This window comes from Lepidothrix coronata, unplaced genomic scaffold (genome assembly GCF_001604755.1).
Source record: "Lepidothrix coronata isolate B3197 unplaced genomic scaffold, Lepidothrix_coronata-1.0 Scaffold1, whole genome shotgun sequence".
Lineage (NCBI taxonomy): Eukaryota > Metazoa > Chordata > Aves > Passeriformes > Pipridae > Lepidothrix > Lepidothrix coronata.
The window spans coordinates 10,198,297-10,225,796 of NW_016690181.1; the positions used below are offsets into that span (position 1 = coordinate 10,198,297).

The 27,500-nt window shown below is 46.7% G+C and overlaps 2 protein-coding genes across 9 annotated transcripts; one reads left to right on the forward strand and one right to left on the reverse strand.

The window, feature by feature from the left end:
• Positions 1-3,422: 3,422 nt before the first annotated feature.
• On the reverse strand, positions 3,423-22,399 carry PIDD1 (p53-induced death domain protein 1). 8 transcript variants are annotated; one of them, XM_017813238.1, is made up of 17 exons: positions 20,700-20,751; positions 20,088-20,168; positions 18,606-18,977; positions 16,508-16,921; positions 15,626-15,829; positions 14,718-14,772; positions 14,310-14,514; positions 13,525-13,653; positions 13,046-13,219; positions 12,312-12,459; positions 11,165-11,300; positions 10,783-10,933; positions 9,190-9,313; positions 7,913-8,031; positions 7,414-7,521; positions 6,255-6,460; positions 3,424-5,530 (listed from the first exon to the last, which is right to left on the reverse strand). In XM_017813238.1, the coding sequence occupies exons 3-17, from the start codon at positions 18,886-18,888 to the stop codon at positions 5,293-5,295; spliced, it is 2,694 nt and encodes an 897-aa protein (XP_017668727.1). In that variant the 5' UTR covers positions 18,889-18,977; positions 20,088-20,168; positions 20,700-20,751; the 3' UTR covers positions 3,424-5,292. The 8 variants fall into 8 exon arrangements, with proteins under 8 accessions (XP_017668681.1, XP_017668670.1, XP_017668727.1 ...); XM_017813220.1 differs by having other exon boundaries at positions 18,606-19,669; XM_017813211.1 differs by having other exon boundaries at positions 19,577-20,168.
• A 254-nt stretch (positions 22,400-22,653) lies between these two features.
• On the forward strand, positions 22,654-27,255 carry RPLP2 (ribosomal protein lateral stalk subunit P2). Its single transcript, XM_017812566.1, has 5 exons — positions 22,654-22,767; positions 23,154-23,277; positions 24,974-25,022; positions 26,665-26,763; positions 27,134-27,255. The coding sequence occupies exons 2-5, from the start codon at positions 23,155-23,157 to the stop codon at positions 27,208-27,210; spliced, it is 348 nt and encodes a 115-aa protein (XP_017668055.1). The 5' UTR covers positions 22,654-22,767; position 23,154; the 3' UTR covers positions 27,211-27,255.
• The last annotated feature ends 245 nt before the right edge of the window (positions 27,256-27,500 follow it).

Sequence of the window (27,500 nt, forward strand, 5' to 3'; positions counted from 1 at the left end):
AACTGTCCCACAGCTGCAGCTCTCTGCTGAGACGCAGTGAAAGCAAGACAGAACAGATGTTTTCAAGCTTAGCTTGTACAAGACAGAAATCCTGTCTCTCCCATTGGGCAGTGCTGCCTGGTTTGTTATGGGTCACCGCTGAAATTCTCAATCCAGGAGTGAAGCTCAGCCACAGGGCTCTGAGGAAAGGTTCAAGCAACAGCCACCTCCTCCAACCCTTGCAAGTGTGGTCTTCTCTTATCCACAGGGCTTTGGCAGAAGCAAAATCTGCAGCCATCTTGGTTTTCTAGGGAAAGCAAGTAGATATGTCTGATCTGCCTCCTCTGCCTTTCCTTGTTTCTCCACATGCTCTGTTGCTGCTGTTATTCAGTTGTTATTCAACTTTGGCCTGAGGAAAGCATCCCCAGATCTCTCGCTCCTTCCATGTGGGAATACATTCAGCTTTCCGTATTCATTTGCCTTTTAGAGGATCTTTTTCCCATCAGTTTAATCAATAGGTTTCTGAACACAACATTTATGTTTTGGCCTCAAATATCTCACAGCAAAGAGTTAGCATTTGAATTAGGCACAGTGGGGAAAAAAGTACCCACTTTGACTTATTTGCAGATGATATTGGATTATTTCATTTGGTGCCACCTAGTTGAGAAACAGTGGATGGCATCATCTTTTCACAGTCTTCATCATTTCCCATGAGGTGTAATAGTTTTGCTGTAGAAAATATAAAAAATACTCTGTAGTACTCATCTCTGAGCATCTTTCCTGCCACTTGCACATTTTCCACTTCCACTGTCTCCTGTTTGGAAAAGACAAGGACTGCACCGATGTTCGATGAGCAAACCAAACAGAAGGATCTTAGCCCCAGTCTCCCAAAGCAAACTTCTGCACGGATAGACCTACAGTGAGGTAGGAAGAGTAGAGGCTAAATTTTCCATGGCCACGGTGCCTACCTGGTTTCTATATTTCCCAGTCACCAAGTTCCTTCAGTGTAGCTGAAAACTGGAACAAGTGTCAAATTCTCCTTGTGGATTTTCAAGACACACAGATTTACAGAAAAATGGTACTTTAAGAATCATAGAATCATACAATCGACCGGGTTGGAAAAGACCTCCGAGATCATCAAGTCCAACCCTTGATCCAACACCACTGTGGTTACTAGACCATTGCACTAAGTGCCACATCCAGTCTCATCTTAACAACCTCCAGGGATGGAGAATCCACCACTTCCCTGGGCAGCCCATTCCAATGTCTCATTACTTTCTCTGTAAAAAACATTTTCCTAATATTCAGCCTAAACCTCCCCTGCCAGAGCTTAAGGCCATGCCCTCTTGTCTTGGTGCTGGTTGCCTGGGAGAAGAGACTGATGCCCACCTGGCTACAACCTCCTGTCAGGTAGTTGTAGAGAGTGATGAGGTCTCCCCTGAGCCTCCTCTTCTCCAGGCTAAACAACTCCAGCTCCGTCAGCCTCTCCTCATAGGACTTGTGCTCAAGTCCCTTCACCAGCCTTGTTGCTCTTCTCTGGACCTGCTCCAGCACCTCAATATCCTTCCTGAACTGAGGGGCCCAGAAATGGACACAGTACTCCAAGTGTGGCCTCACTAGCACTGAGTACAGGGGAAGAATCAATTCCCTGGTCCTGCTGACCACACAGTTCCTGGTACAGGCCAGGATGCCATTGGCCTTCTTGGCCAATGTAACATACAGTAAACATACAGTTTATTTCTGTGGGGTTCAGGAAATGGACACACACTTAATTGCAGCGAATGCTGTTTTCTTCATTTTAACAATACCAACTGATAACCACGGTGGGCTCACTTTGAGGCAGCCCTGGGCTGGGGCTCTGATGTACCAGTGTCTGAAAATCAGCCCCATTGCTTTCTCAGTGAAAGCTACTCTTGCTTTAAAGGCTGAAAACATGCAGTGATCCTCCTCTGGAAGGAAAACAGTGAATTTAAGGACCATCAGATTTCCTTTCCCTTTTGCAAAGCAACAGCAGTATGACATTGTCAAGTATGGACACGAGCGTATACTAAATAGCAGAACCTGGAAGTGGAGAGTGGTACATTGGAAACACACTGTTCACCTCCCAGGGCCACTTGGTCAATCTGCTGGAGATCTGCAAGTTTATGAAGTAGAAAAGGGTTTAATTATGAGAGTTGAAGAGCTATAGAAGTTACAGCCAAAAAGAAGAATCCTATCTTAGATGTTCCTCTCCCCAAGCAATTTTTTTGCCTTTTTTTTAAATTTTTTGTAAGTAGGCTTTTCCTGGTAGAAATTTATTTGCCAGAATTTTGGATGCATCAGGATCATGCACATTAAAAACCACAAAATCTGACAGATCATCTGTAGGACACTATAAGGCGTATAATAGGCACCAGGAAAAGCCTACTTACAAACAACTACTCCAGTGTGTGATGAATTCATGAAAGAAGCCAGAAAGGAACACTAGCTTTTGATTTAAAAGATAAGTGCAAGGTTAGTTTTGGGGGTTTTTTGCTACTTCATCTATTGCAACTGTTATCAGCATTTCCTGGCCATAGCAGCTACAGGCTTATGAAGGAGTTACTGTGCCTCAAAGAGATTACTGACAAAGATAACACACCTCAAAATAACATTGACTCTCATCCAGCTCAAATATTTGCTTCCAGGTCAGCTAAAGGAAAGAGCATTGGACAATTGCTCTGATTTCCTGCCAGCACCTCCAGATCCTCAGCTGGGCGCTTGGTGTCACTTCAAGGAGAAAACCAGATGCCAGTAAGGTGGCCAGGCCCAGCGGCTGCCACTCAGCAATGAAAGACTGGAAATAGAAGTACTTGTCTGGGGTAGTTCCTTAACTTTCCTTAAGTTATCAGCTTTTCAAATCCTGAAGAGCCATTTTACTGACGATACTGTTTGATATCTCCTGTTGCCTGGCCTAGTTGCAGCCCATACCACGTGCAACCTAAACACCTGGCAGTAATCTCCCTCTCTCCTGGAACCAATCTATCTGTTACCTGGAAGAGCTGTAGCTCTGCTGATGCCTGGATGAGCCCTTCATAAGAGTCCAGCCTACCCTATCCCTTATTCCAGCATTGCCTAACAAAGCTGTGGCCTGGCCATCACAAATGGAAAGCTAAGTGTAGCCTAGCTTCATCCCGTTGTAGCTGTGGATGCTGCCTTATGCCACCTGTAGACTTCCTTAGCCTATTTTGCCTAGACAAAAGCCTTCTGCACTTTCACCACAGGCCGGGCTCCACCCGAGCCCCAGATATATGCTCAGCTCATGTCCTGAACATTGTGTTTCCCAGCTTAGCCCCGCTGCAGCAAAGCCAAGCTCCAGGGACACCATTAACTCGGCTGCAGTCTGTCCTGCACTTTGCAGCCAGCAGTATCCAAACAGGGGCTCTTCTCCCATTTCTGCACAGCACAGCCAAGCTCACCAGTATCTTTCTGCCAGCAGGATTAAAGGGACCTGTCTCTGTCTAACTTCCTGAGGCATTTATGGATTAGTAGACTGTGATGTGGAACAGTTGAGTGCTTATTTTATTCCCAGTGAGAGCAATACGCCCAAATGCATCTCTCCAAAACTGGAGGAAAGAACAAATAACTCATTGTAATACATCGAAATTACAGACAAGAACATATGACACAGAATACAAGAGAAAAGGTACATTCAAAAGAGAACTGATGACTTGAACCCAACATAAGACTTGAGGGCAGCACCTAAGAAATCAAATCTGAGGAAGTCCCTAGGCCCAAGGTGGCAAATCAAGTCTGTAAGTCATTGTCCAGTGCTCTGGACTGGACACTAAGCACTCTGTGGACTGAGATGTTAGAATGGCCTTAAATTAAAAAAAAAAGCAGAATGATTTTATGCCTCTCTTTAAATAATAGTGACAGCAGGTCTGAAACAGCATCAGGGAAGCCACCAATGATACTTCACAAGGGGAAGAAAACACCAGGATTTCTCCAACCTGCAAGTGCAGGTTGACTTTGGGTGTTGCAACCTGGCATTTTTATATACATTTCTTTTTTCAGACTGCGAACAGCCCTTTAAGTAATGCTTAGAGAGTTATGCTGAATTCAAATCTGTCTTGAAAGAGTTGAATTTACTTAGATGACAGTCGTCTTTCAAAAAGCTTGCATGAAATTTTCCACTGTCATTACTGGGTCACTAACTGAGGGCCATCATGAGACAGGGAACAGGAAGAGAAGGGCACCTCAGTAGTCAACAACCGAGCAGTTAAAAAGCAGTAAATGCTTCCAGCCTTATACAAGATACTCAGACAGAAAAACTGGGAAGTTAGCTCAGCACAATTCATGCCAATTCCACAACAGTGCCTATTTCACAGCTGGTCAGACCAGTTTTTAAAATGCAAATTTAAGTCATGCTTTTCACCAAACTTCAGGAGGGGTCACATCTTCACTACTACACAGTCATATTTCACTGGGAGGATGTGAGGACTATCCCTTTGAAACTGCAAGGGAAATTTTACTTTCACTTATATTAGAGCCTCTCCCAGAACAGGTTACGGATTTTTACCTTTTTTTGGTAAAATGAAACTGGAATTTTGTCAAAGATCAGCACCATGTAAGTCTCATCTAAAAAGCCTGGCAGGTGCAGCAGCCTATTTGTTTCAAAATAGCTTTTGGAGCAAAACTAAAAAACAAGAGCAATTTTCCTAAAAATTTTTATCAAATTGGTCTTTCCCTCTTCCACTTAGGTTTTGTTTTGGACCTAAGGGAACTAGAAGAGATTTGACAGAAAACGGGAAACATTTTCATGGAGAATAGAATTCACATTTTCATGTGAGCAAAACACACCATTAACAGAAATAGCTGAACAGTTCCCAGCACATCACAGGCCTTCATGACTGCACCTCCACTCTCCCAACAAGCACTGGAGCACAAATGGACCCAAATGCTCACATCCAGTGTTTCCAGCAGAACACAGTTACAGGAATAAGTTACAAATAAATACATGTAACATGAATATTAATTAATTAAATACTACACTAGCCAGTACTCAACTGACAGACACTTTAGTCTCTAAATTTCTCCACGTTTCTGAAAGCTAAAGCTCAAGGTCGAGCAGTGGAAGCAGAGAAAACACTCATAAATGTACTCAAAACTTCCCGGGATTGGCAGAAGTGGCATGTGAGTACAGACCCAAGAGAGCTCAGCAGTCTGCTCACGAGTAAATCAATGCCCAGCTCCTGAGGAAGACACTGGCCCTTGAGGTGGGAGCATCCCCAAACACTGTCACTCTGGGTTTGCAGAGGAACCCTGTACGAAACTCATTTTTTCTGCTAGGTGCTACAGCATAGCTATTGCTGAGTCCTCCGTGCTGCTCTCCTGCTCCAAGCCCACGCGGCGGATGGACTCGCTGTATTTCTGTCGTCCCAGATCAATGATGGTTTCAACCTCATCAGCGATGTCCTGGCGGCCGCTCTCTTTCATGGCTGTAATCAGCTTGCTCACACAGTCAGGATCCTCTGAGTTTTGCTGAGCCCATGAGAAAAGCATGCCCAGGATCTGCTTATCAAGGTCGTCTCTGAAGAAAGGAGGAAACACAGAAGTAACCAACACACTCTCCTGATTGGCAACCCAAAGAGACCTGACCTAAGTCCCAGTCCATGACTAGAGCCCCAAAGAAGACATCCAGACGCACAAAACGCTCAGTGGGCCTGCCTCTTCCCCACCCATCTTACAGGAGTTGCAGCTCCTACAACAGCATTTCTCTAAAAAATATTTTCCTAACAAAAATAACAAATTAAGGCATTCTCCTTTTGAATGTAATTTCCCCACATGAATAGTAGAACAAATCTAATTCTCTCCTACTGCTCTGGCTTTTTGGTCAGACTGCATGCCCCATGAGGTAGCACAAGCTCTTTTTGCATACAGATGATATTCACAATTAAAGCCATAGATCATTGCTCATTGTAAGAGATGGAGTCTGGCCAGGAATTCAGATCACAGAACAAAACAGGAATGCAACTCAGCTGAACTACAGAGCTCATCAGGTTTGTTATTTCCCAATTTTGTTTTTCAAACAAAAAGCTTTGTTTTATAATGGCAAGAGACAATAATCAGTTCTCCATTATATAAGGCATTATTTTGAGAAGAACCATTAGTCAACTTGTCTTTTATTCAGTGAAACAATTACAGTGTAAAACCTTTCAACCAGCCAAGCATTAATTTATACTATTACACTGCAGAGAGACAGATACATAGATAGACTGAATGCATCACTGTTGATCACTGTTGTCCTATCTTACCTGTTATTGTGTCCTATGCGCTCAATCTCCTGATAGGTCAAGCCCAGGTTGAGGCCAATGGTCTGCCAGTCAGATCCCACACGCCTGGCAATGCTCAGCAGGTTTGCCTGTGTCAGGTAGCCAGTCTCAGCATTGCCCAGGTTCAAGGGAGGGAAGGAGAAGCCACACAGGGGACCAGGATTCTCATCGCAGCGGCGTTTCAATTGCTGTGTCACAGAGAAGAGAGAGAAAGAACATACTTTCTTCTACAAATTGTTTTCATAGAGGACAGTGTCTGGCCACTCAGTCTCCATACAGAAATTTCCTTCCTCCTACTGGGGAGAAAGGACATTCTCAGGGCTGAAGAGTCAGGCTATAAGAAGTAAGGAGCACTCACACTGGCAATGACCAGCTATGCTCACTACCTCAGAAAAATATCAAATCATAGTTTTCACATAGCTCACACTGGAAATTTCCTTTCCTGTCTTTAAAGAGCAGTTTAAAATGAGCCATGTCTCAAAAGTGTGTTTGCCTCAGCAGTAAGAGGGCACTTAGTCTAGATTTGTAGTTGAGGTTGCATGAGACAGAAACGGATGTGAGATCATGGCACATGATCTGAAGGGAAGCATTCAGCCTACCAAAGTATATATTGTTTTAAGCTTCTCAAAAATCAATTAAATTCCATAAGGAAAAGTTGCCTTTCTCACAATAACACACAGCCTAGACTTTAAAGCTCACACCAGAATACTTACACTTCATGTCTGTATTCAAATCCAGCATAATTACCTCATCCTAATCCTTTCTTTTTTTCCTGCTGCATGAGCTGTGTGACTAAGAAATTTACAGACAAAACAGACACTTCCCTTAATTACAGTGAGCTTCCTTGTGTACTACATCCCTCATTCATTCAAAGGATCCGCCCTCTCTGACCACCCATCCAACAAGCCTGTGCTTGGCAGGCAAGATGACAGGAGAGATGGAGACTACTCCTAGCTATTCGTGTTTCTCGTTTCAGAAGAGCTCACTCACAAGGAGTGGGAAATCACCACGACCTATTTGGGCAGCTATTTCTTGTAGTCACTCATTGCATCCCTTCTCACAGAGGAAAACAAAATTAGCTGAGCGGGAAGGCCATGTTCCTATCCCATCTAGATTGATTTTTCTGTAGAAGACAACTTACAGGTAGTTTGATGGGCAAAGTAGCAAGCCAGAGGGAGTCTGCTCCTTTCCTCCTCCTGCTGGCATCTTCAGGGACGTTCTCTGGAACTGCCCCTCGGTAGAAGGAGACCTTTGCAAACAGAAAGCATGCAGTGAGGCTCTGATTAAAGCACAGTGGCCAAGCCTGTTGGCACCGTGTTTTTTTCTGTTGGAATTCAACATTCTCACCTATCCCTAGCCCACAAATTACGTGCAACTGGGAGGAGCACTGAGGTTCTGCTGTAAAGGCTGGACTTACTGCCAACACCCCAAGAATTAACAGCAGGAATGTAAGTCCTAAGTGATGAGTGATCCTTCCAGACTACACTTCTTGATTATTCAGGGTTTAGTCAGTGAAATCCAAAACCAGAGAAAGAGGGGAGGAAAAGAGTCATGCACAGCACTCAGATTACTGTGAGGAGTATTGTAAAAGCAATGCTGATGAAAGAGGAAACAAAAAGTCCGTGTAACTCATTGCTCACCTGGCCTTTTACAGCTTGGCCTTTCCTGTCCACAGGGGAGGTCACATATACTTCCTTCATGTTCTTCAAGTGGGAATAAAAAATAAATGACAGACATCCATCCACACAGTCAGGGCGATCTGTGCAGAGAAGCAGCAAACAGTCAACTTGTGGAGAAAAGTGTGCAGCTTTTCGAGCCTGGCCAACAGCCCATCCTAAACTAGCAGCCTCCATGCTACTAACTACTCCTTCTGCTCATGGCTGAAAGAATTGCAGCCTTCCCTTCCTCACTGAGTGACAAAGGAAACCAGAAAACACTGACTGTAGAGAAAGCAGGTCCTACAAGTGAAAAAGGAGAATGGACACAAGGCAGAGATAAAGTTCAAGAACGGAAGGCAAAGCAGGATGACACATGGAGTTAAGTCCATCCTTTGTGCTTCCTTCCCATCTCAGTCCATACTATCCCTTGGAGGGCAGAATCAGCTGCAATAGCACCCTTTAATGCACAAAAAAAGGTCACCCATCTCATCACCATTTATACAAGGGTGCAGAGTAGAGCTAAAGGAAAAAAATATAATGAGGTACAACATTCATATATGTAATTAGCTGGAAATTAAGAGTCCAGCCTAAATCAAGATAGAGGGACAGACTCTGGCCTCATGAACTCAACTGAAAGTCCAGTGCACTTTTAAGTTGTGTTTACTTTACACCAATGAAACTGAGCTCCGTGTTCCAGTTTTGCAGAAAATGGCTCATTTTGCAGCTGGAACAGGTCCAGCCACATTGGGACATAAAACACTGTCTTGAGTTTTTGTCCTGCTCCCTCTTTCCTTCTCTTCTAGTGGCTCCAACAGCAGGAATTATCTGTTCTGGATTATTTCAGAAATATCTTCTCAAAAAAACCCCCCAACTTTATATGTGTTCTCAGAAATGGGCAACATTAATTAGATCACCATGGGCATCCCAGTTTGGTGTCTAAGATGCCAGGAAAAGGCCATAGCTGGCTGCAGAAGCAGATCAGTCATAAAATAAACACATTTAGCTATTGCCCTCTGCAGGTTTACAAGAGCATGAGAGGAAATGAAAGTCTCCAAACAGTATTTTCATAGGGAAAAGTAGACACAAAAGATGGGTGACCAGAGAATGTGACAAAATCATGGGTTGGCTGCTGTGAGTAGTGGTCCAACTGGAGACAGAGAGGAATGTCATGGATGAGTACAACCCCCAGCAGAAACATGCCTGGGGCCAGAGAAGCACAAGAGGTAGGGAGCAGCAGAATGAGCCCAGTACTGCCATACCCATATCAATGCTGATGCCTCGCTCAAAAGCTGCGAAAAATTGCTCTCCCTCAAACATCTCCACCATGTCAGATGGCTCCGGTCCTTGATAGCGGTTCTGCAGCCTCTCCAGCACTGGGTCAACCTGACAAGGATGACAACACAGGACACTGTGTTTGGTCTGAAGCACGTCTGTTCCCTGGCCCACGTCCCTACACTCTTGATGTTCCTCTCACTCACCTTTAAGTAGAAAAGACCATTTCACATGAGAAGGATGTAAACAAATGAACAAACACCCTCCCCCTGCTATCCCCGGTACATTCACTACAGACAAAGAAGTGGTGCTCTGAGTTTTGTGCCTTTTGTGCCTCCTCTCAAATAAAAACTGGACAAGTCTATGTGGACTAACAAAGATAGGCAATTCCAAAGATGCCTTTAAAATAAGCATTTTCAGCAATATATCTTTTTTAATGGTCAGTAACCTTCAAAGACAGGGAAGGATTTACTTGCTACCATGTCCCCCTCACAGTATACCATTAAAAGACATTTTCTCTGCAAAAAGACACAGCTCATACAATACACCAGAGCTCATTTTGGCTTTGCAGTCTGTGATCACAGTGGCAGACTTGGGGTGTCGGAGGCAGTGCAAGAGTTAGCTTGGGCCCAAAGTGTCTAGTCTTCCTTCTATTTTTAAAAGTAAACCTCTCTAACCCCATGACCACCCCTAGCAGGAATACAGACACACCCAAAACAGGATCTCACTGTCAGTGTCACTGCTGCCCCCTGTGGAGATAATTTTAGGTCAGAACCCAAGATATAAAGAATCCTTGCATATGCTTGTGCCCATGGGTCATTTCAATATAAAACAAATTAAGAGAAGAAGCAACCAGATCAGCTGGCAGCCTGATAACACAACCCCCACCTCACCGAGCGGCAGTGCCTGTCAAGGTACACGCTCCACAAACACATGCACACTCTTTGCTAACATCTGAAGCAACATTGCTCAGGGCTGATACCCCTAGAGCAGAGGCAGCAGAAGAGAATGCATGAGTGCTTCCCATCTACTTCCCTACAAAGTCAGCCTGATTAGCTCAAACTCATAGCATAAACTAACCTGATGTTGCACTGAAGTAGGTTAAGGAGGGGTCATATGTTCTGTCCACTGCTTGAACTGTAAACAGCAAGGAACATTGGGAAGAGTACCATTTCTAACCACTCCAGATGAAATCAAAGCACTGCTGCTGCCCACACCACTAGCCCAGACAAGTGACGTGTAAGCTTTAACTTTGACTTAAGTTTAAGCCAACATATTTTGCCTCATGTTTGCTGGATGCTAACAGCATATACATGGCCAGTAACTTTGGCTCAGTGGATTTTAGCAGCCCAATCCTCAGGGTAGGAAATCAATGCATGGCATGTGCCACTGCACAGAATGAGGTTTCCTTCTTCCCCCAGCTCCCTGTGAGTCAGTATCACACCAACTGTGTGGTGACAGCACACTCCAGCCATGACTCTGGAGCAGTAAACAGGACCATTTGGTGCCCTGCTGCCCTTATATCCTATAAACAGAGGCCCAGGAAGCTCAGGAGCAAGGCGATGGAATGCCGATCAGACCTTGTGCTTGGGGACACACTGTAGCAGGACTTGCTCGGGGTCCCTCTTCCTCTGCAGCGCAATGAAGTTCACCTGGTACAGACGCAGCCGCTCATAGACCTTCTTGGCAATGCCTTCAATGTAGGTCTTGGTGGTGTACCACAGCCAGTACCTGGCAGACAAGGAATTAAGAAACAGGAGAGATTCTGTCCAGATAGAAACACCAGTGTCATACCCACAAGATTTTAAAATATGATGGGTAGAGACAAAGTGCTAAACTGGGCCTGACTTGCAAAGAGAAAAAGGAACAGATAGGGTTAATGGCATGACTTCTGGTCAGAGTGTGGGAAAAGCAAGGCAGATGAACATCCCATCTTTTCCTCAGGACTAATCCTGCACTTACCAGGAGAAGTGAGTGACTTCAAACATCACATAAATATGAGTGAATTTCAGCACCACCTTACTGGTAATGTCATCCCAGGTTTGGCCCTCCAGGTCACCATGGAGAAGATGCAGCCTTAACTGATCCAAATTTAGCCCTAAAGACAACAACGATCAGGAGATGCTATAAGCAGTAGAAGCCTTTATTCATTGCTTTACAAATCCAGCCATGGGTTTGGGTGATTTACTTTTTAAAAGCATCAAATTAAGGCTCATGACCTTCAACATCCAGGACTTAACTTTGCTCAAAGAAAAGCAGCAATAAAAGGACTATGCTATCCCAATGCTTCAAGGATATTCTGGCAAAATAGGCAGACTTAAAACAGTAGTGTGCCAATTTCCACCAACAGATTCATTTGACAATTCTCAACACCAAAATCTAATTAAGTTCCATCTCTTTCTAATGTACATCCCACAGACTTTCCAATCCTGATGCACTTCAGACATACAAATACCAAGTAGTGTTATAACAAAGACCGTATCACACCCAAAAAAATGTTACTTCTTCAGAAGAAAGCCAGGAAAGATCAAAGAAAGAAGGAATTAGGAGACACATGGTACTTAGCAAACAGAAGAATTCCTGGCACAACTGAGGCTTTTTTACTTCTTTAGCAGTATTGAGAGTGGGATATGGCTTAGCATATCTTCATACAGCTTTAACTGCAGTGGCTCAGCACCTGAGTCATAAGCAAGGAAAAGAGAAGGCAGACCCCTGGAGGCAGCATCTTCATTTCCTGTTTCAAGCTATTCCCAATCATGATTCAAAGCCCTTTCACCAAGCATCTCCTCGGTTGGCAGGAGTGACTCTCTAATCCACCATACTGAAATCAGCAGTCTAAATACACATGCGTTTTGACAGAGAAATCCATTTGCCAAGGCCATTCTCCCAGCTTGTCTCGTCTGTGAAGCCCAGCACTGATCTGATGGATCTGAACTACCTTCAGCTCCCACCACCCTTTATGACCACTCACTCAGCAGATAGACTTTGCTGTTCCTGCAGGAAAAGCAAGCTTTATTATCAACAGGAGAGGCAAACAAAATTCTCAGCTTGCCATTTGTGGTTTTCCACATATGGCATTTCTCTTTGCCAGTTTTAGGAATGAACCAACCTGTGATTCCAGGCGGGAGGGGCAGCTGAATTGTCACTGGATTGAGAAAATCCACCAGGGAGTCCTGGGAGAGGCAGAGCAGGGGACTGGCTCTGCACCCTGCATTGGCTGTGATTTCGTCTATCGCTTCCGCAGGGACATGCAGCACCTGGACACAGCAGACAGCACAGTGAGCAGAGCAGTCAGACACCAAATTCCCACATTGCTCACGCAGCTCCCCCAGCACCCAGCAGGCAAATGCAGCTCTTGCCTCAGGACCCAGTGAGAAGTAGAAGCACAGTGAACTTTGGCTGAAGTCTGGCAACCTGCAAGCTGGGACAGACCAAGATATTACAATAGCATTTAGCACTATCTGGTAACTATAGAGAACAATTAATGTTAGCGGGGTGGCTTCAGAATTAGATCCACATTAGATTTCCCCCCACCCAAGTCTCACTGAGCTGTTTTGCCAAGCTCAGTTTTGCAAGGGAAAAAGAGGCAAAATCTCCTTGTGTTCCCTTTATAGCAGCTACCTGCTGGTCTGCTGGAGACCGCACAGGGCAGCTTGCAGTATGGCCCATTTTGCAGGCAGGGAAGTTAAGAAAGAAGATGATCTGAGATGGGTCAGCCCACGAAGCACCCATGTCAGATAGGAACTACCCTAGGGCAGACATCTCGAGTTCAGTTCCTGTACTTGGCATGGGACAACAGCTGCACCACAGCTTACCAAAGGTTGTTTTTTAAAGCATGCATACCTGCATCTTGACCCTGCGAGGCTCTTCGGTGACTCCAGGAGGAAAGATCACTTTGATGGCTGGTTCCACACTGGAAAAGAGCAATGTCCCCTCTGCTGGCACTTCGCATTCATCTTGCACAGGTCGACCCACAACAAGGAACCAAGAGAAGTGAAGGACACTACAGTGAGCCATCTGTAACAGATGGCAGGGAAGAAAATATATAGGCATATAATTTAATACAATAAAGGCAGGAAAATAAGGACCAGTAACAGCCGAGCAGATGAAAGCACTAGAAGAGGGATGAAGCACGGCAGGCTGCAACTCACCACCTTCAGCAGATACACCTCCATGAGAGAGGAAACCTGGAGCTGAAATCCACTACATTTTATAGCAGCTGGTCAAAATGCAGCTCACGAGATGTTTCAAATGGGCTCACTCTTGGCTGGGCAAAACCAAAGAGCAACAATGTGTGTCACTGGTCATTTCAATCTGCTCACCGTTAATCCTCTCTTCCCCTTCACTCTTGTTCTCAGATCACTCCAGCTCTGCCCACTGAAGGTCCGAACTACCACCTCATGCTCGTGAAGCATTCGAGGCTGGACAAATGGCATCCAGATCTGCACCTCCTGGCAAAAAAGCATTGCTGTGAGACACCAGTAGAAAGGATAAAACCAAGCCCAGCTCTGCTTCCTGTGCAAACAAGAAGGGGGAAGGTGACACACAACCTGTATGCAGGGAGTGCAGGAATCTGCTCTACCATGCAGTCTCTGGGGAGGTGACAGATGTCGGATTTGCTATGGAGTGGGACAGCAGGAAAAGTTCAGCAGCTGCTGGGCAGAAAGGGCAAAGCAACTTCTCCAGTGAGCTGCTTGTTAGCCATGATTGGGCTGGGGGTGTAACTACCTGCCAGCTTGAATGAAAACCACACAATCAGACTTTTATAGAAGGATGCAAACCATTCTCTTTGCAAGCTAAGGCCAGATGCTGGAACAGCACTTATCCTCTGGCACAGCAGGAGGGTTGTGAGCGAGAGGTTACAGCTCAGCTGAATTAAGAGCAGTGGGGAAGGCAAAGGCACCAGGCCAGCACAGCTCCAGAGAAGCCGGCTGTGTCCTTTCTGAGTCTTTGCGGTGGGGCTTCTTTGAAAGGCAGTCCTGCAGATATTTAAAAGCAGCAGTTATGGGGGTAGCTGTCTCAAAAGTCCCAAAAGGCTCTCTCAGAAGACTCTGATGAGCTACTGCAAAGGCAGATTTATCAGGAGGTGACCTAGATGTGTCCTCACCTGCTGGAATTTGACTCCATGAGGCTGTAGCTCCAGGACCCTACTCAGCAAGACATCATGGTGTCTAAGCTTTACCCACTGAGGGTCCGGTTCGAGGACTCGGAAGTAGATCCGGAGAGGATCAGAGACAGCCCCCGCTGGAAAGCAGAAATGGATGTCACAGGGCAGGACCACTTTGCAGCCTTCAGAGGTGACAGGAAAGCTTCTGGAAGAAATGCATGAATGTATGACACTGTGCAATTACTTCAGTCCTCCAAAAATCAACAGAAGAATCCCATACTTGTGTTTGACTGGCCTGCTGAGGCTATAAGCCTATCCATTCCTGCAGTGCAATCCCCACCTTGCACCAATCTTGTCTGGGACCTTGTAACACCGCAGTAATATAAATTCTTCATAACAGAGGCTTACCTGTGCTTTCTTAATCTACAGGAGAGTTTTCTTAGCCCTCTAGCACTGGATTCACCTGAGGCAATAAGAAGGTTTGGGTAGGAGGAGAAGACAGAGGTTACTTGAACCAGGGTAGACAAAAAAGGCTGAACAGTTTTGGCTTAATCCTAATCTGACAGAAGCCACTATGGAACCCTGCTCACACTGCAGCGGGCTCCAGATCAAGCGGCAGCAACAGGATGGCAAGAGGTCTAGAGGTCCCAAGACAAGGAAATGCTGACTCTCCCCCGGTAAACTCAAAAGCAGAGGGAATCATAAAATATTTCAATCTACCAGCCCTGTAGCTCTCAGGGCCATGTTTGATTGCCTCGGGCCACCTCTGGGAATCAGTGATTGCTCTTGTGAACATGAGCACCATTGGGAAACCCTGCTCAGATTCCTGCTTATTCATCACCTTCATCTTGAACAAAGAGCTGCTCCCCTGCAGCCTGTGAACCCCAGGAAAGCAGGAGGTAACTGCATAGCAGAATGACCTCTTACTGCTCTTTGAGCTTCCAGCATAAGCCACCACAGCCTTAGGGCTGTGCAGCAAGCCCAAGAACTGGTGCTCACCTCTGCTAAAAAGGCTAGACCTCTTTAGGGACCTCTCCTGATTCATTTCCTGTGAATCCTATTTTCACTTCCACAATTAAACCTTATTGAGAAAGCCCAATTCCAGGGATAACTGAGCCCTTCGGACCAGGCTTGGGCTCATAAAAACATAAATAGTACTGTCTGTATCCTTACAACCTAATAATTATTCCAGACAAATAAAGGCTGATCTGATTCCCCCTTGCTTGCCTTCTCTAATCCAAACCCATCTACACCATGCTGGGCTGAGTGAGGGAACAGCTGGGCTGAACACACAGCAGCAGAAGCCTTGCAATTACCAGCCTGCAGAGATGGTTCAGTTTCTCCTAAGGGATTGCCATGGAGGTCCACAAATGGCAAGGCCTGGATCTCAGCAGGGACGGCACGGAGGCAGTTGTTCTGCAGATCAAGTCTGGACAAGTTGGGCAGACTGGCAAGCGAGGCAGGGACCGTCACCAGGAAATTGCTGTGGAGATGCAGCTCACGCAGAGACTTCAAATTGGCTGCAGGTTAGAACAAGAACAAGAAGTTGTTAATTGTGTCACACATCAGCTCTAACCCCTCCTTCTTCATCCCATGTAAACACACATATAATGAGGGAAAAGTACAAAAGCCCAATATCTCTATAGCTCACATAATAAAGGGATGCAGGGAATTAGCTGAGAGGCAACACAACCTCCTCTGTCCTCTGCTTTTCAGCACCTAGCTATGAGTGTGGATGTAAGACACTTCTGTGACAGCATCAATAACAACCTCAGGCACAAAGTAATAGAGGATCCAAGAACCAGGAGGCTGGTTCTGCTGGCAGCAGAAGTCAGAGCCCAGTTCCATGGACTTGTCCACATTGTACACTGTGATTTCAAGCCCAGACTTGTATCCCATCAAACCCCAGTTCTTCTGTTTCCAGTCCTGGGTGCTACCCAAAACCAGCCAGGCCAGATTGTAAATTGTATTGAGACCTTAGCCATGTTTCTGATCCACAGGAACAGAAAGTGTGATCCAGAGAGCCATTAATGCTCAAAGGGACTGACTGAACCAAGTATGTTTCTTCCAGATATCCCTTTCATTTGGCTCCAGCAGGCTAACAGCTCTGGGGACAGAGACCAAGGACCTCAGAAAGTCCTAGGCTGTACCAAAAGCTTGGCAAGCCCATGTCTTCTTTTCCCCTATAAAATACATACCTAAGGAGTCTGGGATGCTTGATAAACAATTCCCAGAGAGAACCAGCTCTTTGCAGTTGTGTAGATTCCCAATTTCTTCGGGGAGCAATTGCAAAACATTTTCTGAAAGATCCAGGGTCTGCAGCATTGACAGCTCCCCAATGCTCTGAGGTAAGTCAGTCAGCTGATTTTTCATAGCAGAGAAGAAAGTCAGCTTGCTAAGACAGCCAAAGTCCTCAGGAAGTGCCATCAGGCTGTTGTGGCTCACCAAGAGCACACGGAGGCTGGGGAGGCAGAGAATGCAGCTTGGCAAGGTGGAGAGTCTGTTGAAGCTGAGATCCAGGTGGGTGAGACACTTCAGCTTCCCAAAGTCTTGTGGTAAGCTTGTCAGGGAGCCACGCTGACAGGAACCAAACTTATCTCTAGCATGGCCCCCTGGGTGTGGAGGGAAGTAGAAGAGGTCAGTATGCTACAGGGACACCACAGCAGCCTCACATGAGACTCCTTAGCGCAGAGACTCATGAGATGGGGAGTTACTGATCACAGTGAGCAGCACTGATTACAAAGTACTCAGAGAAGTGAGTCTTCTGCTTCATGCCTCAGTTTTCTGATCAGTGAAAGGGGTGCAATGGTAAAAATCTCTTATGAAATCTAGATGCCACAGTGAACCAGTACAGCTCTGCTAAACACATCTGGAGTCAAAGCTCAGAACTAGCCAGGACACCCCACACATCTACCGCCCTTCAGCAAGGTGGCCCATATACCTCCAAGCCTCCTACTCTCCTTCCCCACCTCTTCCTCATCAGCATCAGCAGCTGACACACAACACTTTATGGATTAAGGAGATAGTCCTTCCCCTCAAGGCTTTGTCGAGAAACAAACAGCCCTGAGGATCGAAATCTGCCCTTGCAAAACTGGAGGGCAGACATGGCAAAAGCAGTGAAAATGGGGGGGGAAGTAGGTAATTCAGTTTTGTGTAGGCCAGACAGCACAGAGAAAGAAGGATACAAGTTCCCCACCCCAGCTTGTGACACTCAAATTGGAGAAGGGCTGCACCCATGGAAAATAAGTTGAGCAAACAAAAGGAAACTTCTCTGTTTGTTCATTGTTTCCTACTCCCCGTCTCCTGTTCTCTATTTGTATCCACATACAGCAGAGGGCACCAAACACTTTTTATGCTGCATAATGGTGCAAAATTAAACAACCAAACTATCAGACACGTTTCACTTTGTACATATGAAAATCTTAGTGAATTATTTTATTGCACTTCAGGATGCTCAGGATGTGCGTACATCTCACTAAACAGGACTAATATCATCACCTTACTAAAGATGGAAAAGAATTTCAAATTATTCACATGAGAAATCTGTGGCAGATATAGAAACGAACCTCAATCTTTTCAGTTTTCAGCTAGAACCCTGAATTCTGGCCACAAACTCCCTCTTTTTTCTCTCATTTATTTTTAAAATTCCACCTCCCAAAGAGCAAATGATTCAGTCTGATAAAGAAATTATAACACTTGTATTGAGATCCTCCCACAATAAAGAGATGAGAAAGTTCAAATAATGATCTAATACTTATAGCTCTAACAGTTATTACACTTTGCCAAATTACATGCATGCCCTGAGTCATACTTTAGATAAAATGTTGATCAACCTCTTCTGGTCTGTCTTGAACTCTGCTAAACGTACAGTTATTGGCAGTAAGCAAAGATTTAAGCATGGATTGATTCAGATGGAAATGCAGAAAAGACAGTTTATTATACGTCCAAAAATTAAAGAGGGGCTGAACATCCAACACCTTTCAATCCCCCTCTACTTGAATAACTGCAAAAAATGCTCTTAAAGAGAGTGATTAGAGAAAATTCTGCAGCATCAACTCAACCAGACTCCAAAAACTGATCCCCAGGCAGCTGTAGAAACAAAGTAAGGAAATAAGAGTCTAGAAGCTGTATCTTGTTGAAATCTGCATGCAGCTCTGAGTAAGGCTAAGAGCGAAAGCTGAGGTAAGGGACACTGGAACAAAACACTTCCAAGGGCAGTTCATCCTGCAGATGTAGAGAGGAGGATTAACAGAAAATCCGAGCCTAGAAAAGTTGGGTGGTGACGAGCCAACTTACCTTTCAGCACCAGGGATTTCAGGTGCTGCAGATGAGGAAGGCTGTCCAGCGTGGTGCCAATGAGGCAATCGTTGCTGCTGAGACGAAGGAACTCGACCTGGACCACCTCTTCCCGTTGCTCCTTCAACAGCCGGAGGAAATGGCAGCAGCCATCAGGATAAACATCCAGGTTCAGTCTGTTGCCTGCAAGGCAGGGGCCAGCAAGCGCAGGAGCCCCCGAAGCCCCCTCCATGCACTTGTCCCAGAGGCTCAGCATCTCTACCGTTTTCTGTATCTCCTCCATGGGGTCTGGACATGCTCTGACTTGCCAGGCAGGCAGGAACCAGCGGCACCACAAGGCAGCTGGGACAAGGAGGAGGAGGAAAGATGGCGCTGAAAGAGAACACAAGTGCACCGTGAATGCCTCCTGCCCCAGCCCAGAGTGGCTGGAAACAGTTTATAATCACAGCAAAAGGGCAAGAAGGATTACATGCATGTTACCGAAAGCTTTGCAGGTAGAGAGCACAGAAATTCAGGGTGACAGATGCCACAGAGGCTTCTCCTCCTAGGGAAACCTCAGATGTTTCCAGCCAACATCTCAGCAAGGAATGGAGCAATTACTCACCATCAGAATAAATAGTAATATTAACTTTAAAAGATATAAATGTAAATGCCTATTCCTTATGCAGATTTCGAAGTGCCTTAGTGGGAAGCTTTACAAGTGGAGAAGAAAACTGGGACAGGGAGAGCTGAGCCAGAAGCAAAGCCCAGGGGCAGCTCACAGACCGTGATGGGTCCTCATTGAACCCGGTTGTGAAACCGAGTGCCAATGGGATAGAAGTGAGAGGGCAAAGGGGAGCAGAGCAAACATGTCAGGGCCAGGGATGGGGTTAGAAAAGGCACACCCGTGACACAGGAGCACTGGACTGTGCAGTCAGAGTGGGCTCTTGTGGAAGTGCAAACCAGGCACAGAGCTGTGGCCAGCTAGTTACCAGATAGACCCTGTTTCTTCCCCTCAGCATCCTCCACAAAAGGGAAAGGGAAAAAGTAGACATCACATAGTGCATGCTGAGAAGGATTCGAACCTAAAGGAGCAGAGGTACAAAATTTGAACAAATTAATTATTCCTCTGCTTTCTTAGTGTGAAGAACCCTTCATCCATCTAGGACTTTTAAAAGAAGACACTATCACCATAGCACACAGGTAGTTAAAAGATGAGCAGAGGCACTACACTTGCTTTTACACCAGTAGTCACATACTTCCAAGGACCTTGTTTCCTGCTCTTTCCACTTCCTTTATCTTTTGCAACTCTTCCTGAGCCTGGAAATTAAACTAGCTTATGATGTGAATATCGAGAGCTCTTTGTAAACTCTATCATGGATCAAATAGGTGAATAAAAGTTTGAGTGAGTGATGCAGAACTAGAACAAACTTGGCTCTTACTTTCGAGGCCAGCAGAAACAAGCTAATGCCCCGGCAACACCCTGAGGAGCAGTGCTTTTACTGTTAACCTGTGGGACATGGCAGGACTGATGTTCCCAAGGCACAGTTTGGTGGAGACGTCACACCGATCACACCCATCTCCCTGAAAGGGCAGGAATGTAATGACAAGAACAGGAAGCAGAGCCCAGAGGCAGGTCAAAAACTGCAATAGAACCCCGTCGTGAAACCAAGTGTCAGTGGGATAAAAGTGAAACTGCTGCTTTAGTATAAAGGTGAGCATTTCTTACAAAAAAGGCTGTATACAACACAACCGTAAGAAAAAAGATCATCTGCTATAGCTTTGTAAAGATGTTGATGGTGAAGGAACCGAAAGGGAGCTCCACACTGCCCAGGCTGGAAAGGCTTGGAGGCCACAGAGGCAGCTCAGGGTGTGCCACCTTACGCGGGTCTGTACATCCTGTGCACAGGCAGGCACAGACACACCGACACACAAACCTGCACAGGGACACACATCCCCGCACACGGACACACACACACACGGGTCTCGGACTGTCCACACATGCCCTGCCCCTGGCCCCACGCCACCCCACATCCCGCCGTCCCGACCCGCGGCAGCAGCTCCAGCCGGGCCCCGCGCACCGTGTCCCGCCGAGCACGGCCCCACTTGTCTCACCCCTCCGGCCCCCGGCCCTCAACAAGCGCGTCTGGGCAGGGCTCGGCTGGGCTGGGCTGGGCTCTGCCCGGCACTTCCTGCAAAGTTCTCGGGAGCCGCGCTGCCGGGGTGGGACGGGGCGGGGAGGTGCCAAAGGCGGCGGGACGTAGGGCTGCTGGCCCTGGGCATCCTCAGGGCCAGCCGTTCCGCCGCCACGGCAGTATCACGAAAGGAGATTTTCCTGACACGGCCACGGCACCGCGGCCGGTCCCGGTGCGGCTCCCCTGGGCTCCAAGGGAGCGGGAGGCACGGGCAGCTCCGGGTGTTGTGCTCACTCGCTGCAAATCCAGGGAGAGAAACGGAGCGGGGGCTGCGAGCCCAGGAGGGCGCAGGGCTGGGGGCTGCCGAGCCAGCCCTCATCCCACCCGGAGGGCACCTGCCTCCAGCCGCTGTGTCGCTGCGTTCGGTCTGTCGAGGCCCCTCGGCGTGTGTGCCGCTCCCCGTGTCGCCCCGAGGGGCGAGTCCCGGCTGGTGCCCCGGTGCTGCTGCCCTGCGAGAAGCACCCCTTGCTCAAAGCTCTCCCTACAGCGCCCTGAAAGGAGGTTGTGGCCAGAAAGCCTGCTCTTCTCCCAGGCAACCAGTGACAGGACAAGAGGACATAGTCTCCAGCTGTGCCAGAGGAGGTTTAGGCTGGACATTAGGAAGAATTTCTTCACTTGAAAGGGTGGTTAAGCATTGGAATGGGCTGCCCACGGAGGTGGTGGAGTCACCGTCTCCAGAAGTGTTTAAGGAGAGAGTGAACATGGCACTTAGTGCCATGGTCTAGTTGACAAGGTTGTGTTTGCTCATAGGTTGGACTTGATGATCTCAGAGGTCTTTTCCAGCCTAATTGATTTGGTGATGTCAGGACTCTTGTCCTATCAACTAGTTGCCTGGGAGAAGAGGCCGACCCCCACCAGGCAGTTGTAGAGAGTGATAAGGTCTCCCGTGACCCTCCTTTTCTCCAGGTTAAACAACTGTAGCTCCCTCAGCCGCTCCTCATAGGACTTGTGCTCCAAGCCCTTCACCAGCTCCATTGCCCTTCTCTGGACTCGCTCCAGCACCTCAATGCCCTTATGGAAGTGAGAGGCCCAGAACTGGGCACAGCACTTGAGGTGTGGCCTCACCAGTGCTGAGTACAGGGGAACAATTACTTCCCTTGTCCTGCTGGCTGCTCCAAGATCATCGAGTCCAACCATTGACCAAACACCAGCACGACAATTAAACCACAGCACTAAGTGCCACATCCAGTTGTTCCTTCAACACCTCCAGAGACTGAGACCCCACCACCTCCATGGGCAGCCCACTACAATGCCTGACCACCCTTTCCATGAAGAAACATTTGTTTCATGTCTGTACAGAGATGCACTCTGGCTTTGTGGATTCACCACAAAAATATGCCCCTCTCCGCGCAGATGCAAAATTAACAAATACCGGGACACAGTGTGTGGATCAGCTGGGCTTGTGCCCACCCCAGGGCAGGGCAAGGTGCTGCAGTTGGAGGACATAGTCTTAAGCTGTGCCAGGGGAAGTTTAGGTTGGCCATTAGAGGAATTTCTTCAGAGAAAGGATGGTTGGGTATTGGAATGGGCTACCCGGGGAGGTGGAGTCACTGTCTGTGGAGGTGTTAAAGGAAAGACTGGACTTCAAGGAAAGACTGGCACTTAAGGCCATGGTCTAGTTGACGTGGCAGGGTTAGGTCATAGGTTGGGCTCCGTGATCTTGGAGGTCTTTTCCCGCCTAGCAGATCCTGTGACTGTGCGTTTTGGGAATCACACCCATCGCAATACGAGAGACGACTCTCCCCAGCAACCCCGTGACGGGACAGACGGCCGCGCTTTGCGCATGCGCCATCGGCCGCGCTCCCCGCGGCCGCGCTCGCTGCTCCCCATTGGTCCGCCCGCGCGCCGCGGGCGCGGCCCAATGGCAGCGCTCGTTGTTGAGGAGTGTCGGGAAGAAGGCGTTGCCGAGGCTCCGCCCCTTCCCTTTCCTTGCCGCGCGGCCCTCGCGAGCGCACGCCCTAGGCCCGTGTCCCGCCGCCGCAGACAAAGTGAGTGCGCGGGGCTCCCCCCCCTACCCCCACCCGCGGGAATGGTCGCGCCCGGCCCACCCGCCTCAGCCCGCGGCCGCCGGCGGGGCTCGGGAACGAGCACTGCGGGCGGGGGGGAATGGCGGCCATGTGCTCTCGGGCCTGGGGCTGGGCCGGGGCTGACGGAGGAACGGGACGGGCTGAGCCGAACGCTGCAGTCCCTCGGCGCAGAGCGGGAGCGTTTGCCGGACCGCCGTGTGCGGGCTCCGTGTTGGCAGAGGGCGGGCAGAGTGCAGGGTGCGCGGGTGCTCCTGTGCAAGCGAAGCCAGAGCGCTGTAGCGGGCATGGGCTCCCCTGGGCCCGCCCTGGGCCGTGGGCTCTGAGGACGCCGCTCTCCTGTGTTGCAGGATGCGTTACGTCGCTGCTTATCTCCTCGCTGTGCTCGGGGGCAACGAGTCCCCTACGTCCAAGGACTTGAAGAAGATCCTCGACAGCGTCGGCATCGAGACGGACGATGAACGCATGAACAAGGTGGCGTTGCCTCTTAATTCCAGGTGGTCGAGTCCCAGCCAGCGCCAGACATTGGAGTTGATCCTTTGGCTTCAGTGTTCCGGTTGCCTCGCTGTTGATCTGCCCTTACTTTGTGCCGATGTGATGTTCGGTGGCCCTTACGTGTGTGATTTCTAAAACGCTACTGAGCCAATCACAGCTGTTTTTACAACTTTAGTTAGAAGTCTGGTTTTCTTATTCAACACCTGTCCTCCACAAAGGCCTCTTGTCAGTTGTTGCTGACTTTTGGTTGTTCAGTCTAATCGTTCTCAGTGAGATGGTGGCTACAAATGAGTACACATTGAAAATAAGTTCTGTTCTGACATCATGTGTAGTCTGCACTTCCTGTTTGATTTTAGTTTCTGGTCAGTATTGATTCTGAACTAACACTTCTGAAGGCCTGGTTTTCAGTCATACATTCTTAGTGTACTGCAAAGCACCATTTGTTTCTTCACCAAGAAACATAGGCAAATCCTAACGTGGACTTTAAAGGTATTTGATACTAAGATGTAGGAAGATTTGGAAAATAAATGCTGAAATGATTTTGTTGAAAGATAGACTTTTGAAGAAGAGAGTATTTTAACTGGAATTTTTCATGTAATAAAACAGATTTTCAGCATTGGGGACTTAAAAAATTAATGGCCTTGGGAAAAAGGAAAAAAAGAACCAATAAAATAATCTCATCACCTACCCCGTACTTGTATGTGGAGGTAGAGGTAAAAAGAAGTTATTTTCCCAGTTGGAAACAGTGTTTTACTAGAGGCTCAACCAGACAATGGGTTGGCTGAGCTGACAGCATCCTTTTCATGGTTTGGGATGTTGGTTTGAACTCATGATGCTCCTGTTTAAGTGCCAGGTCTTATGTTTTTGTCTTGTTTAGGTTTAATACCTTCATAAATTAATTGCTTTCTGTGATCCTCCAATATCTGGAATTTGTTTTGATCATAATTAATCCTTTTCTATTTGCATTGGCTGTATCTTAAGCCAGTGTAAATGTAGTGAAGTCTCAAGAGCACCTTCCTCCTGGATGGAGCAAGAACGCAGGCACAGAGTTTCACATGTCCCACGCTCCCTGTGAGCAGGAGGTGCCTGTTGGAAAACTCTTGGTTGAAGTCCTTTGGCTTTGGCTACTCAGCAGTGTTCAGCACTGACTCTTGATAGCCAGGACTCACCAGTAAGGTCTGGGGTATTATTTTAAAGTACTTGCTTGCTTTAGCAATGTTTGGGTTTGTGTTTTATACAATAGCCAGCTTGTTAACATTTGGTAAGGCTGGGAAAGGGACCTTGTGGTTTTGGTACAGGACCCAGTGCTCCAGAGCCTCCCAGGGGGCATTAAGCAAGAAATGTTAACAGTCCCTCAGTGACTTACACACCATTAGTGGGGTTTGCTAGTTGGCTCCACAACATCTGTGTATCCTCCTTTCTGCAAGATCCTTAGATTCATTATGAATTTACTGTAACAGATTTCTTGAAAAAGCTTTCACAGAAAAGTATAAAAGATTTGGTGGAAGTTTTCATTTCAATGTCCTGTTTCTTCCACTGAGAAATAAAGAACTTTGGGGCTGTGTAAACATCAGGATGTAGCCATTGTATGTGATGATTAATCAGAACTTAATTAAATGTAGTTTATTCTCATGCTGGTTTGAAAGTATTAACATTCTAAACTTTATTTACACAGGTTATTAGTGAGCTGAATGGAAAAAACATCGAAGATGTAATTGCTCAGGGTAAGTAGAGTCTCTGAATGTTACAGGTAATTGTCTCTGCAACTTCGATAACTTAGATCTGAGAATGTGGAACTGCTGCCAGCTCCTTGATTGTTCGTCCGTTTAGCTTTGCAATTGAGGACTTCCATGCTGGATTGCAGCTGAATTGGCTGAAATCCAGGTCCATTCTAATTCCCTGCAGGTCAGTGCCAGTACCTGCTGGGTTTCGCTTGTGGACCACATTAAACTGGAGAACTTAAGCATGTATGAGCTTACTGGTGGTCTGCTCATGATGTAGTTTTCTGGACATGTTGACTGGAGAAAGAGTCAGCTTTCCTTCAGGGTCTCTGGATTTTTTGTGTTTGCCCACTTGTGTGCACTAATGATGTAAAAGGTAAAGAACACAGTGTGAGTTGGTATGGGGGGCACAGTTACACCCTCTGTGAGGAGCACAAGCCTCTCCAGTGCACCTCTCTTCTAGAGCTCCTCAAGTCTGGCATTTCCTTTTTCCTGAGATAGGACTCTTGAGTGCTGATTTCCATAGAAACTTGTGCTCTTACCAAAGCTGGAACTTTTAACATGAATTGGTTAAAGATGGAACTTTTAGCATGAATTGACTGGGTCATAGGGCTGAAGTAAAGCAGAGCTGAGGTAGTGCAAAGGTTTCTGATTAATGAATTTTTATTTTTTTGCAAGTGTGTAGGCACAAGGGAACTTTTAGGCATATTTTTGCTTAAAGGTTGCCAGGACTTTGCCTGGCTTTGCTGTGAGGTCACGTGGACACTTCTGTCGACGTGATCTGAAGACCTAAGAGAGCTATTGTGCATGAGCTTACAACACACTTATGCTATCCCCTCCTATAATACTTTAAGTAAATTGTTTGTCAGAACATACTGACATGCATATGAAACATGTTTGTTTACTTTGCTATTTTATTAGAGCTTGAAGTAACACGGAATTATTTAGAAACTGATTCCCAGAAATTGGAATACAGGCAAACACGGTGTGTACATGACCTCTGAATGCCAAGGGAGCCTTGGTATGTGAAAGACAGATGCCAGAGAACTAGTAGGCTTTCCAAATAAGAGCATAAATCAGGAGTCTCAAAGGAGATGCAACAGTGTTCATAGCATGCTGGGGAATTTGTTTAAAATACTGTCCTCTTTGCCATAAATACGTCTTTCCCCTTCTCTCCTGTGTGATCCAGTCATGCCCTCAGGGTTCTCTATACCCTTAAAAAAAAAAGGTGAGGGGGGAAAGCCAGTGCTGCCAATATGGTACTTCAGGGGTATATTATCAATTTCTGGGCTACTGTGCTGTATTCAGAGAACAGTCTTCATGGGTGTGCAAAATTGGATGTTTGCTACTATTTTTATATGCCAGGTTCTGGAGGAAAAATAGGGCACTTTGTGTACAGAAGAAAACTTACCAATAATGTGCTGTCTGTGTTCTTGGCATAAGCCTTTGTGAAGTTTAAAACTGCTGAGTGTTTCTCAGAGAATATATTTATCAGGGTGCAGTCTCTTGTTCCTTTCAGCAAATAGTGACAGGTTCAGTCCATGAGACAGGATCTGTTTTTTCTGCACTGTCATTTCTCTTCCATTTCCCCCGACCTCCGTGCTTGGGATGAGCGTGTAAATACTTTCTCTTCTGTCCCTCTCAGGTAACGGAAAACTTGCCAGCATGCCGGCTGGGGGAGCAGTGGCAGTCTCTGCTGGAGGGGGCTCTGCTGCCCCTGCTGCAGCTGCTGCCCCTGCTGCTGGTGAGTATGAGTGGAGAGGCACGGACAGCTCCTTTAGTTCAAATTTCAAGGCTTGTTCACTTTGGCAGTTCAGTACGTGATGGACATGTAAACTGAACAGTTCCTTTTCCTTTGGGCAATCAGAAGCATTTGCTCTTTGTCTGGCTTAGAACCGAGAATCAAACAGACTTTGGTGGCATAAAGCACATCCCTGCAATAGTGTCTGTGTCCCCTCGGTGTTTGTATTTGGCTGTTGAAAGGGGTTGGGATGAACCATGGAGACTGAAGTGTCAATAATACAGGAGCTGAGGTCACCAAAACTTGTATCGTGAAAATCTGTGGTGCAAAAAGTGTTTATACTGACCATTTGCTTGGTCTTTTTTTCCTTCAGCTGAGGAGAAAAAGGAGGAGAAGAAAGAAGAATCTGAAGAATCTGATGATGACATGGGATTTGGCCTATTTGATTAATTATTTGTTATAGAGAAATTATTAAAATGCTTTGTTTTAAATGTTTTTGAGTTTATTATTATTACCATACAAGTGCTGTTGGATTCAGACAGCCGTTCTTAAAATAGCTCTGACAGGCTTTGATTTTTATCTGTCTGCAACAGGTGTGTGAATTTTCTGCCAAGCCATTGGACTCAGCTATTAGAGTACTGAGGAAATGGCAAAGCTTGTGTGAACCTGGATGCTTGTTTTGACACTAGTGTTTCTTAAACAGTATGTGGAAGTGGAATCTACCTGATGTTAACTTTCTC

What these genes read in the sequence shown, in the direction of transcription:
- RPLP2 (XM_017812566.1), top strand. Translation starts at nt 23,155, where the DNA reads ATGCGTTACGTCGCTGCTTATCTCCTCGCTGTGCTCGGGGGCAACGAG. An exon ending in CGAAGATGTAATTGCTCAGG is followed by an intron (nt 25,023 to 26,664) that starts GTAAGTAGAGTC and finishes TGTCCCTCTCAG; the next exon opens with GTAACGGAAAACTTGCCAGC. An exon ending in AGCTGCTGCCCCTGCTGCTG is followed by an intron (nt 26,764 to 27,133) that starts GTGAGTATGAGT and finishes TTTTTCCTTCAG; the next exon opens with CTGAGGAGAAAAAGGAGGAG.
- PIDD1 (XM_017813181.1), bottom strand. Translation starts at nt 22,263, where the DNA reads ATGGCCAACCTAAACTTCCCCTGGCACAGCTTAAGACTATGTCCTCCA. An exon ending in CTCGCAGGGTCAAGATGCAG is followed by an intron (nt 12,460 to 13,045) that starts GTATGCATGCTT and finishes TGCTGTGTCCAG; the next exon opens with GTGCTGCATGTCCCTGCGGA. An exon ending in CGCATAGGACACAATAACAG is followed by an intron (nt 5,531 to 6,254) that starts GTAAGATAGGAC and finishes TCCTTTCTTCAG; the next exon opens with AGACGACCTTGATAAGCAGA.